At 57.0% G+C, this 20089-nt stretch overlaps 1 protein-coding gene across 2 annotated transcripts in view; it reads right to left on the bottom strand.

Annotated features, from left to right (window-relative positions):
• Positions 1-2841: 2841 nt before the first annotated feature.
• The window catches only part of CD276 (CD276 molecule), a 28390-nt gene continuing 11142 nt past the window's right edge, over positions 2842-20089 (bottom strand). The window contains exons 2-11 of one of the 2 annotated variants that reach the window (XM_041745803.1): positions 17948-18147; positions 17570-17699; positions 14150-14488; positions 13682-13996; positions 12745-13083; positions 12293-12589; positions 8970-9104; positions 8074-8115; positions 6603-6638; positions 2847-4461 (exon numbers count right to left, since the gene is read on the bottom strand). In XM_041745803.1, the coding sequence (XP_041601737.1) occupies positions 4439-4461; positions 6603-6638; positions 8074-8115; positions 8970-9104; positions 12293-12589; positions 12745-13083; positions 13682-13996; positions 14150-14488; positions 17570-17645 (1602 nt within the window). In that variant the 5' untranslated portion in view covers positions 17646-17699; positions 17948-18147 and the 3' untranslated portion in view covers positions 2847-4438. Of the gene's footprint in view, positions 4462-6602; positions 6639-8073; positions 8116-8969; positions 9105-12292; positions 12590-12744; positions 13084-13681; positions 13997-14149; positions 14489-17569; positions 17700-17947; positions 18148-20089 lie in introns of both variants that reach the window. The other variant, XM_041745802.1, reaches the window with a different exon arrangement.

A 20089-nucleotide genomic window follows, 5' to 3' on the forward strand; every position in this document is an offset into this window, starting at 1 on the left:
GGGGCAGAGACTGAAGGCGGCCCAGAGCAGGGAGGGGAGGAGGAGCTGACCACAGGCCCCACCCACTCCTGAGTGGGGTGCACCCCTCAGGGCCCTTGAAGCCCAGCTGGGTATGGGAATTCCCAGCACCCTTCCTGCCCTGTCCAGAAGCCATCCTGCAAGCGGCCCTAAGTGTTCTTTGCTCGCTCGTTCTTGCTGCCACGGACACGGCTAAGTAGGCTGTCCAAACGACTGGCAACTCTACCAACATTGAAAGTAACAGGCCTGTGACCCTGAGATCCCGTTTCTGGGGCTCCCTCCTGTCATAATGCAAGCACAAACCTGCATTATTTGTATCCAAACGGTAGGAACTGGAAAATATATTCTAGAAAGCAGTACGGTGAGATACTCTATAGCCATTCAAAAAGAAGGAGGGGTGTCTTTGAAAGAAGCGAGGCACACAATAGTATGGACTCGGGGTTCTATTTATATGAAATTCAAGAACAATCAAAACCAATTGAAATTCGGGCAGCCCACGGTTTAGTGCTGCCTTCAGCCCAGGGCCTGATCCTGGGGTCCTGGGATCGAGTCCCACGTGGGGCTCCCTGCATGGAGCCTGCTTCTCCCTCTGCCTGTGTCTCTGCCTCTCTCCCTCTCTGTGTCTCTCATGAATAAATAAATAACTTTTTTTAAAAAATCGAAATTCAGGAAAAATCAAAACCAATCGACCGACGGAGAAAGCAGCCAGAACAGTATCCCTGGGTGAGGCCATTGGATGGAAGGGGCACAAGGGAGCCTTCTGGATTCTGGGAGTGTTTTATATCTAGAGCTGGGTATCTCACCTGGGGAAGTGTGTACACAGTCACGCAGCCCTGTACTAAGGACCAGCATCTTTTAAACACTAGATGTATGTTACACCTCAGTATAAAAAGCAAAGAAAAAGAACTGAGTGGGGAACACGGTAATAGAAATTGAAAAAAAAAAAAAAAGCTGCAGAACACTACATAAGGTGTCAGTTTTATAGAAATGTTAGCCCAGAGAAAAGTCTAGAAGGATAGCAACCCCTTAGTGGTGCGGCCCTCCGAGTGGAGGGGGCTGGCGGTGATGACAATCCCTCTGTTGTTAAGTAACAGAATTCAGCCGAGTGAACCTGAAGATCTCACTGGCTTTGTTAAATGATTCGGGCCATCTGGCCGGTAGAGGGAACCTCCCAGGAGTCGTACAAAATGGAAGGTTCTTCTAGGAGGGTGGGGCAAGAAAATTTGTGAGCAAAAGGATTGTTCCAGGCAAGGCCGCTCTCCCTGGGCAGGGAAAAGCAACAGGAAAAGCCTTAGCGTGCAGATCCTTCCTTGGGGGGAAGGAGAGGGCCTACGTGGCAGCCTCATTGGTGACCCTACTAAGAAAATCCCTACTAAGTAGACTGTATTTCTGGGGAGGGGGGGGAGGTCCAAAGTGCAATTCCATTGTGTATTAAGCCCCAGTGAAGGGGCTTGGCCTAAGGGATGCCATTTTGGGCCTGTGGTGTTGTTTTTGTTTGCTTGTTGGTTTAACACGACATCGTTTGCATTTGCAGTGTTCCCACGCATCACTTCACGCTGTCCTCAGCTCCTGCTTCTCCGGGAGGCCTGGGATTTTGCTACTTGGGGCAAATCTTGGCTCCTCGTTTCAGTTTAAGACTCGGGCTTTGCAGCTGCCCAGCTCAGAAGCTACCAGGGTCTCTGCTCATTGGCTCACGCGCTCAGCACCCACCTCCCCTCCTGGGAAGAGCAAAGTCAGGTGCCTCCCCAGGAAGGGACTTGGGGAGGGGAAGGCACAGTTTCTGTCCGTGAGCAGAGGCACAGAGCTCTGAAAGAGGACAATCAGGATGGCTCAGGGCCCCCCCAGCCATGCTGTTTTCACCCCCTACCCAGGCTCCTTCCTCTGAGTGATCAGATCTACTAATTGGTCTTCACAGCCCTGGTCACAAGCGCTCCTGGAGGTGAATTCCGGTCACACCTTGAGCCAGGCAAATGAACCCTTGCTCCGTCCCCTCTTTAATATGGATGTGACACCTGCAGGCTACAGCTTGTCGCACTGTGAGAATTATTTCTCCATTAAAATGCAGAAGTTGGAGCTTTGCCCAGGAAAAGGCGGCTAAAAATACTGCTCTGGGGGGCACTTATCACAGGGGACTTAGTGGCCACTTTTCTCACCCCTCCGCCTCCAGTAAAGTCCCACACCTGCTGGGTCCCTCCTGCAAGCAACTGATCCAGTGTCTGAGGCTTATCCTGGCCCTTGCAGAAAGGAAAAGGCCCTGGTTATCAAGCCTCTTTTACAGGTGGGCAAACTGAGGTCACTCACTGCGCTCCATCTACAAAGTTGCCTAAGGCAGGGCCGACGGAGCTCTGGGAGCGACTGGCCGGCCAGGTGCCGAGACTGTCACCCAGCACCAGGTGGGCACAGTATCCCTGCAGGCTCCCGCATCCCTGAACCCAGTCCTCCGGAACTCGGTCTGTCTGCACATTCACCCCCTTCTTCTCAGCCCTTGGAGGTGCAAGGATGGTGAAAACCTCAGGCCTATTTCTCATAAAAGAAAAGTAAGGTCCACAGAAGCTGGGTGCCCTCAGGGTCACAGGGCAGAGCGCGGTCCTGGACCTGGATCTGATCCCAGGGGGCAGCCAACAGCAGCATGCAGAGCTCCCTCCCTGGCATCAGCTTCTTACCGGGGCTCGGCTTCCCCATCTGTGAAATGGGGGCACTAGAGGTGGTCCTGAGGATCTGAGTCTACCTGGATAAAGAATTTAGGGGGCATTTCCAGGAGTGGGAGGAGTCCCACACGCTGACCAGAGGCGTGGCTTTCTAGACAGCCAACTGTACTTTACCAAGAGGGAAACTGAGGCCAGGGAGGGGCTGCATGGCCACAGCGACCCAGCGACTGAAGGATGGTGAGAGGGTGGAGATGCAGGCAGCCCCCTCTGGCCTCAGCTGTCCAGGAGGGGATCCCTCCTGCCGAGTCCTGCTGCCCAACCCATTTCCATACACTTCTCGGAGAAAAACCTTCCTACAAAGCCGTTTATTTTTCCCAAATTACACCCCCAGTTAACAAAATTCCTCAGAGTCCCACATTTAAATTAGACATGCCACCTCTTCCATTCCCGGGGAAGAAATGTCAGCGGGAGGACTTCAGAAGTTTTCCGGGGGCTGGGGGCCAGCGAGAGACAAGCCAGGAGGTGTCCTCCCAGCCCCAGAATAGCACCATGGGAAGGGCGAGAGGCTGTGTCCCTGCGGCCCTCCTGGCCCTGCCCCGTCCCCAGGCTTCACCTGTACTTCCGCTCCCCGGGGCCCGGGTGCCTTGGCCGCCTGCCCACCTGCTCACACCTGGAAAGACTTTGGAAACCGCCTGTCTCTCCAGGTTTCTGCCCCCACCCCCTGCCCTGGTAGGAGTCAGGGATGGGGTGGGAGTGAGGTATCCAGGAAGCTGTGAGCACAGAAGAGGGGTACAGGAGGGGCAGGGCAGGAGGCCCTCATGAGCCGCAGTTGTCTATCTCCTCACAGAAGCCAGTTGAAGGATGAGCTGCTTCAAGGATGGCTTGTCTTCTCACCTGGGTCCCCGGTACCTAACACAGTGCTGACACCCCATGGATGCTCAATGAACATTACTAGACTGGATGAACAAAAGGAAAGGAGGGAAAAGCAGAGGGATAGAAGGGACCCCCCAGGGGGCCCACGCAGACACCCGGGGACCCAGTGTGACCAGCACATGCTTCCCACGGGGAGGGAGCTCACAGGGCACAGCCCAGGGCACCACGGGAGAGACTGGGCGAAGGGAGTTCAGGACGTGTCCCCGCACATGTTCCAGCACATGCACCTGTGTGCCCCCGCGGGCCTGGGGGGAAGGGCCCTGTCTTCACTTAGTGAGGGAGGGAGGAGGCCAACGTGGGGGCCAGAGGAGGAGGAGGGGGCAGGAGGGAGATGCCCGTGGACTCAAGGAGATGCTGAAGCTGCTGTGGCCCTTTCTAAGGAGATGGGCTTCAAGGTGGGGGGAGCGGTGAGGAGGAAAGGCTGAGAAATGATGACTAGTGTATCAGGGCCACTGGAGAAAGAAGGCCAGGGCGACTGTGTCTCCTGTCTTTGGAGAAATAAGGCAGAAGATCATTCTGAATGTTGCCGCAGCCAGACGATCCACACAGCATATCCCCTGGAGAAATAAGGCGGCGGGTGGTGTCTGTATTACGTCCATAAGAAAGAAGACAGCAGGATGGTTTATGTGTCATGTCACTGGAGAAATAAGGCAGCAGGCTGACTTGGGAATCACGTCCTTTGGAGAAATAAGGCTGCGGGTGGTCTCTCTGTCCTTTGGAGAATGAGTGGACCCGCCGAGGTGGGAGCCATCTGTCGGGGGCAAGGCTCACACTGAGGCCCCAGTGCAGCCAGGGGAGGGAGCCCCCAGGCAGGGGCAGCAGCTCCCTGGGCCTCATGGTCAGGCTATTTCTTGTCCATCATCTGCATGTTGAGATGGAAAAAAAATGGGGGGAAAGGCACTAAATGCAGGAGTCCTGCTCTTGGGCGTGCGCCGGAGCCCAGGCCTGCGGCCAGGCACTGCTGGGTGGGGAGTGTTGTGGGAGCGGCCGCTGCCCTCTGACCAGCAGCCCCTCTGCGGAGCACCGCCCTGGAGGCCCACGCAGGCACAGGGCTGGCCATCAGACAGACCAAGAGGTGCCCCAGGGGGGCTGCCTAACTCCCGCCAGCCCTCTCTCAGCCCCATGGCTCCACCTGCCCCGCACGCGGCCCAATCACCTGCCCTCTTCTCCCTGGCACACTTGTCCCCTCCATGCCCCCCTCCTTGCTATCCCCCTCCATCTTCCCTGGCCTGGCTCCCTCCCCTCCACTAGCAAGAAATCCCTTCCAGCTCCCCTTCCCACGCTGAGTCCCTCTGACCCTTGTCTCCACATGGGGGGCACCCAGTGGACTCAGACCCCCTGACCTGGGGAGAGTTCAGGACCAGGGCCTGTGTGACCCCACCGCTCCCTCTCCCATTCTTTGGGCTCTTTCTGTCTGTCCCGGGGGAAACAGTCCTCCCTCCTGGGCATCGCCTGTGTGTGCACCCAGCGTGACCAGAGACTGAGCGGCCAGGCTGCCTGGTGGGAGCAGGAACGGGGAGCCCACTGCACCCCGCACCCAGGCCATTCAGCTGCAGCTCTCTTCTGGTACCAAGCTGACATTTCCATCTCCATCTGCTCGATGCTTCTATGCCTCATTTGGTTCAGAACAAGGAGGCAGATAACTTATCTCCATCCCTCCCTACCCCAACATAGGTCCCTGACTGCCAGGGAACATTCTACAGCATTCAAAAGGACTTCTTGCTTCTGCATTTGTCACCCTGCCTAATCCTCACAACCACCTTGCAAGGGAGGTGTGCATTCCACAGATGAGGGAACTTCCTAGAAGGCCAGAGGCAGAGACTAGCCCCAAGGTCCCCCCTCCAAACCCTGGGGCCTCTTTCTTCTGCACAGTGCTGCCTTCCTGAAGCCCTCTGTCTGCCTTCTGTCAAAGTCTGAGTCTCTGACCCTCTTGAATCACGTATTTTGTAGAGGTCGCTGAGAGCCTCGTTGCTCCCCACCCCCACCCTTCTGGAAGTCTCCTGAAGACAGGGCCTACGTCCTTCCCTCCTCCCCTAGGTGCGGGTATGAGCATCCAGGAAGTCAGTGAAAGTCTATATCCTGACAGGGACGCCCAGGCAACCTGAGAAAGTTTCCATGACCTGTAGCAACCAACTTTGATGTTCTAGGTGGAAGCCATTCACATCGAGCGGCAAGTCTGCATCCAGGAATGTCTCGTTCAAAATACACACACACACACACACACACACACACACACACACAGGATCACATATATTTCCACCCAAACACACATACAGAGATGTCGCTGTTGGTTGGTTTCAGTAAGAAAGAATCTCAAACTCACCCCCAACCAACCACCCCCTAATGTACCTGCTGATGTTACAGAAGATGAGTAATAACGATTGTTACCGGCTGCTAACCACCCACCTGCTAACAACCCACCTGCTAACCACCCACCTGCTAACCACCCACCGTGGACCAGGAATTCGGCTGCCCGCCTGAAGCCACATTCCCTAGCCTGGCTGGAGTGAGGCGTCATGTGACGAGGTCCTGCCCCAGCACAGAAACTGGAGTAACAGGAGCTATTTCTAGACAAGCCCTAGAAAAAAACGTTCCTCCCTTTCCTCTCCCCGCACCCCTCCTTGCGTCTGGAGAGGGCCTGGGAGCTGGAGCAGCCCCCTTGGGCCGAGGGATGGAAGTTCTGAGTGGAAGAGGCCAGAAACCAATAAATGGAGCCCAGGTCGAGGACACCAGTGGCCCGAAGACCACCCGGGCCTTAGACGGTTACAGGAGACGGGAGTACATGCCTGTCTCTGTGATGCCCCCATCACATCCGGGGCCTTGGTTACTCTGCCCTCGGCCATTTCACTGGGGGACAGTCAAGGCTGCTCTCCCGGGGACAGAGTTTCAGGTCACCAGGCACCAGGTGATAATCACCACCCACCGCCGCCAACCCTCCCCAGTGCCCCGCACTCAGGTGCACAAACATACAGACACACAACCTCCAGCACCCCGTGTCTTTACCTTCTTTGCTTTCAGAGTGTTTCAGAGGCCGCAGGGCTGCAAAAAAGGAAGGAGCACACAGTGAGGGGGAACCTCGGAAAGTGATGGGGTCAGGAGTCGGGCAGAGGGACGGGAGCCGAGGAAGAGGTGAGCTCTGCAGGGACTGCGAGAGGCTGGGAGGATGAGGGGAACCTCCTAGCCCCAGGGAAGGGGCCCTGGGCCGCTGTCCCAAGGCCTAGCTCCGCTCTGCAGCCCGTCACTCCCCATTCTTTGGGCCTCAGTTGTCCACATCTGTACAATGGGAACGGCTACCCTGCCCTCCAGGGAGCTAGGGAATTGGAAGCACCCCGAGTCTACTTAAAAAAAACAGGGGCGCAGTAAGAAGCTACAAGAGGCTGCAGCCATCCCCGGGTGGGCCTGGGGTCATGCGGAACCAAGACTGAATAAATCTCTAGGCCATCCTCTTTGCCCCACCTCCTCCCCCTGGCAACTACATCTGCCTCTGAGCAAGAAAAATGAGGCCTGATCCCAGGGCTAACTCCACACCAAAGGCAGGGAGTTAATTGGCAGAATTTTCAGCATCCCCAGGTGTCAGTCTCCCGCTGCCTTCATGGGGGTGGGGAGGGGACTGGTGTCACCTGGCACTATCCCAAATGACTCAGCAGGAACCTGCCTCTCCCAGCCAGGAGCCCCAGAAGGGAGGGCAGGGAGGCCTCCAGTGGTGACAAAACACCGGTGGCTCGGCACCCGCCCCAAGCTGGGCTCCGGGTTTGTGTCTCTGAAGCACCATGCCCTTCGCAAACCACCCGTGTATCCAGTCACTCGAAAGAGCTTCAGCACAGCCCTCCGGTGCCATCGAGGCAGCATCAGGATAACATTTTACAGAGGGACACTGAACCCCAGAGCTGCAAAGCACTTTGACCAAAGTCACACAGCCTCTAACCAGAACGGGACTGTCTGCCTACTAACAAGATTCCGAGATATCGAGCACTGACCAGGCACCGGGGATGGTAGCGCGCCCTTGATACACGTTATCTCATCTAATTGAACCCATACAACCTATGAAGGGAGGCAGTCATCAGGAGGAAACCAAGGTCCAAAGATGAAGAAACTGAGGCCCAGAAAGCAAAGTGACCTGCTCAAGGCCACGGAGCCCACACGTGGCAGCTGGAGCTGAAGCCCAGGCCGCCCCGTCTCCTGCTCCCTCACTCTTCCCATAGGAAGCCACCAGACCCCACAGTGCAGGGTCACTCAGAGTGGAACCGGCCCTGGTAGAAAGGTCAGGGAGGCGGGAAAGACCAAGCAGCACCTGGGAGATTCACATCCAGGCCTAACACTGAGCAAAGACCAGACTCACCTGCGGAAAGGACCACCGTCCACAGAACACACTTCATTCAAACCTCAAGTCAGTGTGGCTCCAGACCCTAGAGTCCTGTCCCTGCCCCTGTGTCCTTCCCACAGCCGACAAGACCAGCTCTAAGCTCAGACTCACCGGTCTTGGATCCCTCTCCATCCCCATCCTGGTCCTCAGCACCTGGAAGAAAAGAACTCGGTAAAGAAAAGACTCTCAGCCCACTGCTGTTACTGCAGTTCTCCACCCGGAGTGCGGGACGTAAGCGAGCGGGCTGCGTAGGCCTGACCTGCGGTCCAGGTGTCGGGCACAGGGTGGGAGGCTGAGACCAGCACAGAGCAGAGCCCACCCCTCACGCAACCAAGCCCCGCCTCCTCACCCCTCCTCCTGGCCACCCACCGACCCCACGGCTCACCCATCCACCCATCGACCACCAGCCTCCAGCAGGAGCCCTGCCCGCCTCCCCGTGCACTTGTCCTTCTACAGCTTGCCCCGCCACCGCTGCACCCACCCGTCTGTCCCTTCTCCACATATGTACCCTCCTTCTCCACACCCAGCCAGCTCCTTTGACCATCCACTTTCATGTTCACCCGGGGAAGCCTCTGCATGCCCCCCTACCACCCGCCAGTATCAACCCCCCCTCCCCGATGTGTGCTCACCGCCCCACACTCACCAGAGTTGACACACTTAGCTGTCAAGCTCAAAGCACCTATTGACCAACGTCCACCCACCACCTGCCAAAGTCAACTCATACTGACCACAGCCCAGCTAAGGGCAGCTGCTTCAGACTCTGCCCACGGGGAGGCAGACACACCCTCACACAGTGACGCCCAATGGCACACCCCGGCCGGCCAGCTCACGCCTGTCTACACATAGAAGACATGTTCAGCCTCAGGCCACACACACAGTCAGGGCCCACGTGCACACTCATGCTCATTCCGTCACCAGAAAGCGACCTGCATGTTGATTTCACAGACACACCAACGTACCCAAAGACACGTGTGCGCGTGCATGTACGCACACACCCTCTCACTCACCTGCATTCTCCTCCTCACAGCTCTGCTTGATCTTTCTCCAGCACACGAAGGCCAGGGCCACCAGCAGTGCGACAAGACATACAGAGAGCCCCACGGTCACCCACAGGGCCTCAGGGGGGAATGTCATGGGCTGCCCTGGGAGGGGAAGTGGGGAGAGTGGGAAGAGATGGTCACGCCTGGCCCCCTGGTCCCTGAGGACAGCACACCCGGGGTCACAAGGTGTGAACGGGGAGCTCCAACACTATGAAGGGAGCTCACTGAAGTTCCCAGGCCCCTTCCCCACACACCGAGACACATCCAGACCCTGCCAGCCATGGCTGCTACAGACATGCTTCAACCTGGCAGGCTGAAGAACCTGCCATCCATGATGCTCTAGAACCTTCTATGGCTCCGCACCGACTTGAATAACGCTTCAATCCTCTCAAAGACCTCTATTATGTGGCTGCTGCTCACCCTCCCCCCAACCTTTCTTTCCATTTCTACTATAGGAACCTCTGCTCCACCCAAGCTGGTGAACTAACCATCCTCGGCAGAGACAACTGGCTCCCTCCAGCCCCCACGCCACTGCTGACTGGTTCCCCTACTAAAAAATTAAAAAAAAAATGCTCCCAAACGCTCACCCAGTTTAAGATTCACCTCCTCCAGAGGCCCTCTCTGACTATTCCAGCCCTGCCTGGAGATATCCCCCATCCGATAGATCAGGGAGCCGGCTGGTCTCCGAGCCAGATCTGGCCTGTGGTCTGTTTTTGTACAGCCTGTAGGCTAATAATAGTTTTTATATTTGTGAAGGGTTACCAAAAAAGGAACAGGAAGAGCAGAAGGGGAAGGAAAATCAGCAGCAGCAACAGAGATCGTCTGTGGCCCACAGAGCCTGAAATATTTACTACCCATCCCTGAACAGAAAATGTTTGGGGAGCCCCACATGCAGTGGGGGTGGGAACCGAGGGTGCCGTGGTGAGGTCCTGGGTTTACCCCGGAGGAGGAGCCTTGCCAGGGGAATGCTGCCGTGAGACGGCGAGGGCCCTTCTGCTCGCCACCTCACCCCGCAGGGAAGGCTGCAGGCACCCACACCTGGGGCAGGGCCAGCGGCTGTTGTGAGCACGCCGGCCAGGAGCCCAGGCCCTGAGCCCATGCTGGGTCCCGGGCAGAAGCCTCGGGGATGTCAGAGCTGGCCAAAGACAGGACTGCTTGGCTCTGCTCTCTGGAGAGAGCAGCCGGCCGGGCCCCCGGGTTCTGCAGAAGGCACCTGCAGCGCAGACAGCAGCGCCAGGACAGCCATCAGCAGCAGAGGCCCGGGCAGGGGCGCAGACACTCACAGCAGATGTTTCCTTCAGAGCTGCCGCTCAGGGCCCTGCAACCAAAGGGGCCCGTCACCCAGGGGAGCAGGAGAGGACGGCAGCTGACAGGAGGGCCCAGGAAGGCTGGCCCGGGAGGCCCATGGAAGAAACCCCTGGGATCCCGGCTGGGGCTCCTGCAGCCAAGGAGGGAGCAGAGCCCCAGAAATATAGGCCGGAGTAGGAAAGATCTCTTTCTGCGTTCACCCCCTGGCTGCTGACAGTGCCTGCCACAGGCCAGACCTGCCCTGGAGTGAAGAGCGGGGCTCAGACCTGGGTCTTGCGGCTCCACATCCAGTGCCTGCTTCGTAGAGCACAGCACACGTAACTTCACGAACCTCCGGCGGGTGTGGGAGGCACCAGGCTGCAGGACTGACATTCTGAATCCCAGAATGTTTTACCAGGCACAAAGCTGCCTGAAGCGGAATACAGGCCAAGGGCTCCAAAGTAGGCCAGACCTGCTCTTCCAAAAACAGGAGGCTGGGTGGTGGGGAGGAGAGAAAATGAGGCTGAGAGGCTCAAGGTTGGATCCTGGTCCTGGCTCATGTGCTCACGGCCGGGTCCCAGAGCCGAGGGCCACACACCCCACAGATGAGGGGGGACTCATGCACCTTCTAAACATAAGTGCCAACTATTGCATTTATCATTTACCTAATTTTCAAAGAGGTGCCTGTCCCCCCCCCCCAAAAAAAATAAAGCCACTGTGCACGTCTGCAAACTTGGGGAAAGTTCTCTCTTCTCTCTGGGCTTTGGTTTCATCTCTGAAACAAAAGTGCTTTATATGTGAGCTACTGAAGTTTAAAATAAAAGGGTTCTTTTCCCCCTCTTAGATGGGGTAAGCGGTCTCCCTACAACTCCATTTACACCCATAAACCTTTTCTGCGCAGCATGGCAAATATCCAGCTCAGCCCAGTGTGCAAATTATCACAAAGTCCACCGATCCTTCAAGGCTTTCTCAACTCCCACCTCTCCCTGGTGATTTCTCCCAGCCACCCTTGCCCACTTTGGCCCCTGCCTCCCTTCTTAGAAAGCTTCGCTTTTTCTGCCAATCTCACTCTACCTGGTATTTCTTATTCTCTCTGGAAACACACCAGGCACGTGGAAGTCATGGGAAGGGGAAAGAGGCCAACCAGGCAGACAGAACCGGCTGTCCTGACACCAGCAAATGTGAGGAGGCCCCTGGAGCCAACCTGATGTCCCGACACAGATGGAGATGGCCTCCCATGGCCTGAGGGTGGGCCTGAGCCCTCTTCACCCCCCCCCCAACCCCAGGCACAAGCAGCACCCACTGAGGTGGGCACTACAGGAAGGGAGGGTGTTTGGGCTGGGACCCCAAACCAGACCCCACTATCCAGGAAATTGCCAAATGAGCAACATCGATCTGGTGTTTGACCACATGGGGGCAGCAGCGATTCCCCCCACCTGCAGCGGACAGCTGACTCCCAGGGCCTCGGTGGTGCCCATGGTGCCCATGCACGCAGCAAAACCTTCCCATCACCCGGAGGAAAGCCCCCCCCCCCCACCATGTGGAGTCTGCCCTAGAACTTCCACCGCACCCCCAGAGTCCAGGGAGCTACCCCCGTCCCTGTATAAGAAGCACAAGCACCAGCTAAGGTACTCGGAGGAGGGCGACTATTACAAACGACCCTTATCAGCTCCTTCAAGCAAATCCCATAAGGACTTCTTGGTGGAGGGTTTGAGACACCTGAAATGTATGAATATGTTTTTCAAAAAGGCTTCTGAGCCGGGGGTGGGGGGTGACTGGGTGACCGGCACTAAGGAGGGCACCTAATGGGATGAACACTGGGTGTTATACTATAGGTTGGCAAATTGAATTTAAATAAAATATTTAAAATGAATCAATAAAATAAATAAATAAAAAGGCTTCTGATCACCGAAACCTGCCTAAATTCCAACTCATATTTCAGAAACCAGGCAGCAGCTCCCTGCATCTCCCCAGCTATTCATCTGCCCCACCCCCACACCTACCTGTGATGGTGACAGAGCCATGAGCGTCCTGCTGCAGCACCGGGTTGCGCACCAGGCAGCTGTAGGTGCCGTTGGCACCCAGCACCACCCGCAGGACACTGCGCACGTCGAACAGGCCCTGCTCGTTGGCCATCTGCGACGTGGTCACGTTGCCGGTCAGGGGTGCGCCCTGCCCGTCCTGCCAGAGCACCTCGGCCTCCGGATAGCCCCGGTAGCTGGAGCACGTGATGGTCACCGTGTCCCCGGGCCGCAGGTCCTTGCTGGGCTCCAGGGTCATGCTGGGCTTCGAGTAGGGAGCTGGAGTGGGGCAGAGGGCAGAGGTGGAGGAGCTGCAAGGATTGGAGGGGGGGGGGGGTCACGTGGGGGAAAGGGCACCTGGGTCCTGGGGTCGGGGGCGGCACAGCGGGGAAGGGCCCAGGGCAGCTGAGGGTGCAGCCGGGGAGGGTGCTCACCTGCCACCTGAAGGCTGACCGCGGCGCTGCCGAAGTCCCGGATGCTCACGAAGCAGGTGAAGCTGCCCTCATCGGCCACACGCACGCGCTGCAGCCGCAGGGACGCATTGCCCTGGGCCAGCAGGTCAGGAAAGAGGGCCGTGCGGTTGGCGTACGCACTGCCCTGGTCCCGGCCCTCGGCGAAGCTGTGCACCAGCTGCTTGGTGTCCGTCAGCTGCCAGATGAGGTTGAGCTGCGCCAGGCTGAAGCCGGGTTCGGGCGAGAAGGAGCAGCACAGGGTGGCATCGGTGCCCACCAGGGCCACCACGGGGTCCTCGGGCACCTGGACCTCCACGGCGCCTGGGGGACACGGGGTGGGCCCGTGAGGGGGGGCAGGGCCGTGCCAGCCTATCCGCCCCCAGCTTCCCAGACTTCCTCCTCTGTTAACCCCCAGGTCCTTGTCCATCTTCCCACTTTCTCTCCAGACCCAAGAGCAGACTGAGTCTCCGATCTCCAGATGTGGAGTCACCCCCATCTTACAAGGATTACAGGGGGTTGACCTCGGGCTGACAATGCCTGGGCGGGGGCGGGGGCGAGGGGGGCAGGCCTGGGACAGTATGCAGTCCTAGCAAACCCCCGCCTGCTGATGGATCCATTCCCTCGCCTATCCTTACTCTCTCTGCGGAGATCCGAATGCTTCTCCGTCCTTTCCAGAGGCGTCTGGAGCCCTGGAGTCAGGAGTACCAGAGGTGGAGAAGGCCCGTGGACAGCTGTCCTCCCCGCCCAGCAAGGTAAGGCCCCCGCCTCCTCACCCTGTTCACCTTTCCTGTCATCACTACTAGGAACTTCACCATTGTGGGAGACTGAAGGTAGGAAGCAAGGTTCCAATCCCACAGCCCCTCTGATGGGACAAAGCCTCCCTCTCTCACTGGACATAAGCGAGACAAAAATAAAGAACCTGTGGGACTTCTGTGGGGTGTGATGGTGACGGAGCCACGGGTGTCCTGCTGCAGCACCGGGTTGCGCACCAGGCAGCTGTAGGTGCCGTTGGCGCCCAGCACCACCCGCAGGACACTGCGCACGTCGAACAGGCCCTGCTCGTTAGCCATCTGCGACGTGGTCACGTTGCTGGTCAGGGGTGCGCCCTGCCCATCCTGCCAGAGCACCTCGGCCTCCGGATAGCCCCGGTAGCTGGAGCACGTGATGGTCACCGTGTCCCCGGGCCGCAGGTCCTTGCTGGGCTCCAGGGTCATGCTGGGCTTCGAGTAGGGAGCTGGAGTGGGGCAGAGGGCAGAGGTGGAGGAGCTGCAAGGATTGGAGGGGGGGGTCACGTGGGGGAAAGGGCACCTGGGTCCTGGGGTCGGGGGCGGCACAGCGGGGAAGGGCCCAGGGCAGCTGGGAGGGTGCAGCCGGGGAGGGTGCTCACCTGCCACCTGAAGGCTGACTGTGGCGCTGCCGAAGTCCCGGATGCTCACGAAGCAGGTGAAGCTGCCCTCATCGGCCACGCGCACGCGCTGCAGCCGCAGGGACGCATTGCCCCGGGCCAGCAGGTCAGGAAAGAGGGCCGTGCGGTTGGCGTACGCACTGCCCTGGTCCCGGCCCTCGGCGAAGCTGTGCACCAGCTGCTTGGTGTCCGTCAGCTGCCAGATGAGGTTGAGCTGCGCCAGGCTGAAGCCGGGTTCAGGCGAGAAGGAGCAGGGCAGGGTGGCATCGGTGCCCACCAGGGCTACCACGGGGTCCTTGGGCACCTGGACCTCCACGGCGCCTGGGGGCGGGGTGGGCCAGTGAGGGGGCGGGGCCCCTGAAGCCTCCCTAGTCCTCCTCCCCTTCCTGGCTCTTCCACCCCTCCTTTGAGACCTGAGACCCAAAGTGGTCCTCATTCAGTCAACAAGACTACAGTAGGCACCTACTGTTTGTCGAGCACAAGAGTTAGGAATGCAACAGAGAACAAGAGCAGGGTCACACCCTTACAGAGCTCACCTTTTAATGGGAGAGTGAGACAGAGTAAGACACAGATTCTCATGAGCATGGGATCAGGGGTATGAAGGACACATGTAAAGCCAAAGGATGAGACGTGGTAGTTTTTAGAAAATTAGACAGGTATTTAACACCTGTCTGCGCTAGGTGCACTTTCACCTAAGTATATGTCATCTTTATTAATTACAAAGAGGAGTCTAAACAATTACAGACCAAATGTTAATAGTGGTTTTCTCCGAATGAGAAAGGACCATGAAATGTTTTTTTTCTTTTTTCTTTGCCTAAATAAACATGATTTGTTTTTATACCTGAACGAAAGAATGCCCACGCCTTTCAATGTAGTGAGGCCTGTTCTCACTAAATTTAAATCTCAGCCAAGTTGAGGTTTAAAGGGAATGAAAAAGAGTCTGACATACAAAAAAAGCCAGGCTAAGAGTGTTCCAGGCAGAGGAAACAGCAGATGGGAAGGCCCTGAGGCAAGGTTCGGCTCCCTAAATGAAAATATCAGGTAGCTGTCCAATGTGGCCAAGAGTCTGGATGTGAGGGCTTTGTAAAACCAGTGAAGAGGGACGCCTGGGGGGCTCAGCGGTTGAGCGGCTGCCTTTGGCTCAGGGTGTGATCCCAGGGCCCCAGACTGAGTCCCACACATCGGGCTCCCTGCTTGGAGCCCGCTTCTCCCTCTGCCTGTCTCTGCCTCTCTCTCTGTGTCTCTCATGAATAAATAAATAAAATCTTAAAAAAAAAAAAAAAAAACAGTAAAGAACTTAGGTTTGCTATATGCAACGGAAAGTCACTGCAGGTGGTGATGGTTGTGTGTTGGGGGGGGGCGGGAACCAGGCATAATCTGGCCAACAAGGCTTAAAACTCGGCTCCTCGGGGATTCCTGGGTGGCGCAGCGGTTTGGCGCCTGCCTTTGGCCCAGGGCGCGATCCTGGAGACCCGGGATCGAATCCCACGTCGGGCTCCTGGTGCATGGAGCCTGCTTCTCCCTCTGCCTGTGTCTCTGCCTCTCTCTCTCTCTGTGACTATCATAAATAAATAAAAATTAAAAAAAAAAAAAAAAAAAAAAAAACTTGGCTCCTCTGTGGAGAATGGATTCAGGGGTCTTTGTAAGAAGTGATGTTGGCTTAGCTCCAGAGGGTGGCAGTGGTGCTGGAAAGCATGGGACAGATTCAAGGTTTATTGATGAGGACCTGCTGATGAATTGGAGGTGAGGGGAACACAGGAGCAGGAATCCCACAAGCCTAGTGTCAACTCATCCCCAGAACCAGGGCCAGGGCCAGGGGCATAGCCAGTGAAAAGCCCCCTGGGGCAGATCCCCCTGTTCCTCCCCTGCCCTTTAACCTGTGAACTGGCAAGCCTCCTCACCCAGTCACCTCTACCTCCATTCCTCCGTCACCTCCTTCTTTTAGAGCCCCAAAAGGTTAGACAGGGATCCCCGAGCCTTTCTTTGGGGGAGGCATGCTCCCTACTCTGGCACTGCCATTCTTGGGTAAGTGTGTGCTTTGGCCACCAGCACTGCAAGCACACTCAAAAAAGTGTAAAGATCAAACAGTCTTGACACAAAGCTGACTAGACAGAGCACCCCTTAAAAGTTTCTTGCATTTAGAAAAAAAACACCTTATGGTTAGTGTTTTTATTGTTTCTTTTTTTTTTTTTTTTTTAAGATTTTACTTATTTATTTGAGAGCGAGCACAAGCGGTGGCCGGGGGTGGGGGTGGTGGCGGGCAGAGGGAGAGGGAGAAGCAGACTCTGAGCAGAGAGCCCGATGTGGGGCTGCATCCCAGGACCCAGGAATCATGACCTGAGCCAAAGGCAGAAGCTTGATGGACTGAGCCACCCAGGTGCCCACAGTATTTTTATTGTGAATGACACACAGGGAGAGGGTATCATGATCTTTGCAGCATGTAAAGGTCTCTAAAGGTCTTATGCTGGCCCTGGATCTCTCCATGCAATACCACATGCCCCAAGCCAGCTCTCCAACTGGTGCCCCTTATGGGGGGGGGGGCACTTAGGGATGAAATTTGTGGGAGGAATAATCCGGATGGAAGCGCTTTCCGTAGAAAAATCAAGAGCAGCGGTGGCTAGAGTTGCTTCCTCTTTGTGATCAAGAGGGGGCACCAGACACTCAGCTTTGCGTTCCCTATGGCAGAAGAAGGCAGTCTTTCCCTCCGCCAGAGGCTGGTTAGGATTTAAAATATGGTAAGGATGTTGTTATTCAAAATAATGCCCCTATTGAATGCTGACTGTGTGCCAAGAGCTGCGTGGGAAGATTTACATCATTTATCCAACATGGTTACTGAGCAGCTACTATGTGGCTGGCACCAGTCTTGGCACCGGGGGTAGACCCTACTCTTTGAGCAGAGTGGCCAATAAGCAGGTAAAAACACAACGTGTCAGGTGGAGATGAAGACTGGGAAGAAGCATGACGAAGTAAAGTCGAGGGTGGGGAGAGACGGTGTGCTATTTTTTACAGGGTAGCCAAGAAACTTTGCTAAGAAGGTGACATAGGAGCCAAGACCTAAAAGAAAGAAAGGATCAAGGTATGCCAATGTCCGGAGACAAATGTCCCAGGCAGAGGAGACAGGACGTGCAAAGGCCCTCGGGATGGAGAACACACACTGTGTGTTCCAGAAACAGCATTATCACAGCAAGTGCTCATATTACCAGTTTATAGAAGAGGGGACAGAGGCGAAGAAATGCAAAATAAGTTGCCTGTCGAATCCCAGTGCAAATGAGTGGACAGGGGACAGTGGGAGGCAGTTGGCCAAAACTTCCCCCACCTCGTCCCTGCTAGGCAGACGGGCTTAGCCGAAGCCCTGGTGGGAATGGGTGCCCACCCCCCCAGCCTCCACTCTGCTCCCCTCACCTGTGATGCAGAACCACAGCGCTGCCAGGGCCGCGGCCAAACGCACACCCACATCCGTGCTGGCCCGACGCAGCATCTTCCGGAGCGGCAGCTGACAGCTGGGCTCTCCGTGGTGGAAGGCTGCCCCTGCCTGCGAGGAAGAGGAAGTGAGGCCTTAGTCTCAAAGGGTCTTCCCCAGGCCCGCCCTCACCTCCTCCCGCCCTGGACCAGCTCCAGGACGGAAGGCTGCGACTGCCCACTGGCAGGTCCTCCCTCCCACTCCCTACAAGGCTCTCCACTGAGGGCCTTTTGGAGACATGCTGGCAGAAGGGAACTGAGTCACTAGGGAGGCAGGACCAGGGCGCCTGGAGCAGGGGCAGCTGGGATGCTGGTACGAACTATAAGGAAGATGAGGCAAGGTAGCAAGTAGAGGCAAGGCTGGCCGGCTCAGGGCAAGAATGTGCACAGATCAGCTTGGATCAGTTCGGCTCCAGATAATAGCTGGTGGGGAGAACGCGGGCTGAGGATGGAGTCAGATGTAGAAATAGGCTGAAAGGTCTGAAGTTTATCTTGAAGGCAACTGGGAGCCGCTGAAGGTTCTAGAACAGGGGAAAGGATAGGATCAGAGCTGTGCTCCATAAAGACAACTGACAGCATCTGCAGGAGAAATGAGATAAAGGAGATCTGGATGAGGGACGCCTGGGGGGCTCAGCAGTTGACCGTCTGCCTTGGGCCCGCGGTGAGATCCTGGGGTCCCGGGATCGAGTCCCACATCGGGCTCCATGCAGGGAGCCTGCTTCTCCCTCTGCCTGTGTCTCTGCCTCTCTCTCTCTATGTCTCTCGTAAATAAATAAATAATCTTTAAAAAAAAATGAAAGAGGCCTGGTCTGGGGTGGACCTCAGAGGCCAGAGTCAGGGCTAAGGGTGTGTCTGGGGCCACAGGCGAGACCTGAGCCAGGGAGGCCCTCTCCTGCCCCTGGCTGCACCCCGCGGCACCTGATGTGGGCCGGCTACATCCACCTTTACCCTGTCCCACTGCCTGACCTTTCACCCCACAACCCCATGGAGCCGAGGGGAGCCGAGGGGACCTGTGTGGATTTAGGCTCCGGCCCCATTCAACGAGAACGCAAAGATGTCCCCTTCTCCCAGCTGCGCAGGGACACAGCCGGGTCCGCTTGGTCCCATTTTGCAAGGGGCAAAACAAAGGCCCGGGCGAGCAAGGTGCCTGTGGTAACGCGATGCGACCTGCGATGCGACCTGCCTGAGATGCGACCTGCCTTCAGCAAGCTCAGAGGGTTCGGTTCCCGCCCGCCCCGCCCGCCCCACCGCGGGGAGGCCCCGGACAGCCACTTCCTTCCCAGACGCTCCCAGTCCTAGCCTGGCAGCCGCACAGCCTCGCGGCCGCGGAGTCAGCAACCTCAGCTCCATTCACAAAGGCCCCTTGGCGGGCACCACATCCTGCCTACAAGGGCGCCCGCTGGCCACAGGAAAAGCTAAGCAGGCCACGGCCTCCACGCTGCCCCGGCCCCCCCTCCAAAGAAGCACCAGGGACTAAAGATTAAGAAACTTCCAGATCCTACGAGTCCCTTCCTCCCTTTCACCCCCAGGAGAAAACCAAGGCCCATCTGTTCTTCCCAGGCCACCTCCCTCACCCTTCCCATTGCTGCTAACGCCTGCCACTCCTGCCCGGACCCATGGGGCCAGTCCTTCCTAGACTCTGAACCCAGCAAAGTTCCCACTGTCACGGCTTACCCTAGGGAAAAGCCCAACAGCCTAGAATCAAGAAGACCTGAGAACTCCACAGCACCAAGAGATTCCTACCCCAACAGGTGGGCCCCGGGCGCTGAGAGGGGGATGGAGAAACACATCTCAGAGACCCGGTTCTGCTCAGGGAATGGGAACATGGTCTGGGAACAGAGAACCAATGACCACTCACTGGGAGAGATGGGGTGCCCCTGCCTCAGAGCCTCATGGAGACACGCAGATCTCATGCTGCATTTGTACCATCCTCCCCACCTTCTCTACAAAGGGGAATTCTCATTCCCTGGAGGGACCTGCCCTGGAGTCAGCATGTGCCACCCCTCCCAGTGAGTCACCAGCCAGCCCTCCCTCCTCCTCTTCCTTCATCCCAGTTTCAGCCAAATGTGGGAACTCCAAGGAGCCCTGCCAGGAAACAACACACAGTGCCTTGGCTTTCCCCGAGAAGCAGGACTGAGGCGCCCAGGCCACCCTTGACCTGAAGGTACAGCAAGTTCATTCAATCCCAGCAGGGGTGTGGCCACAGGGAAGCTCCCAAGAGATGACCCAAGATGTGCCCCATTAAGCCAAAATCAAGAAACAAAGGCCGAGACTCTATACCAAGACATCCCCAACCTAGGGATGCTCAAGAGGAATTCATTGTCCACACCGTAACCAAACCCGTATCTCTTAACCCCCTGCCTCCTCCCAATCCCTGCGGGGTCTGCTTGGACAAGGCTTCCTACCAGGAGGGCAAGAAGAGTCAAACCACTTAACTAGCGTCAATCTGTGCTCACCAGTACA

This window comes from Vulpes lagopus, chromosome 2 (assembly GCF_018345385.1).
Source record: "Vulpes lagopus strain Blue_001 chromosome 2, ASM1834538v1, whole genome shotgun sequence".
Classification (NCBI taxonomy): Eukaryota; Metazoa; Chordata; class Mammalia; order Carnivora; family Canidae; genus Vulpes; species Vulpes lagopus.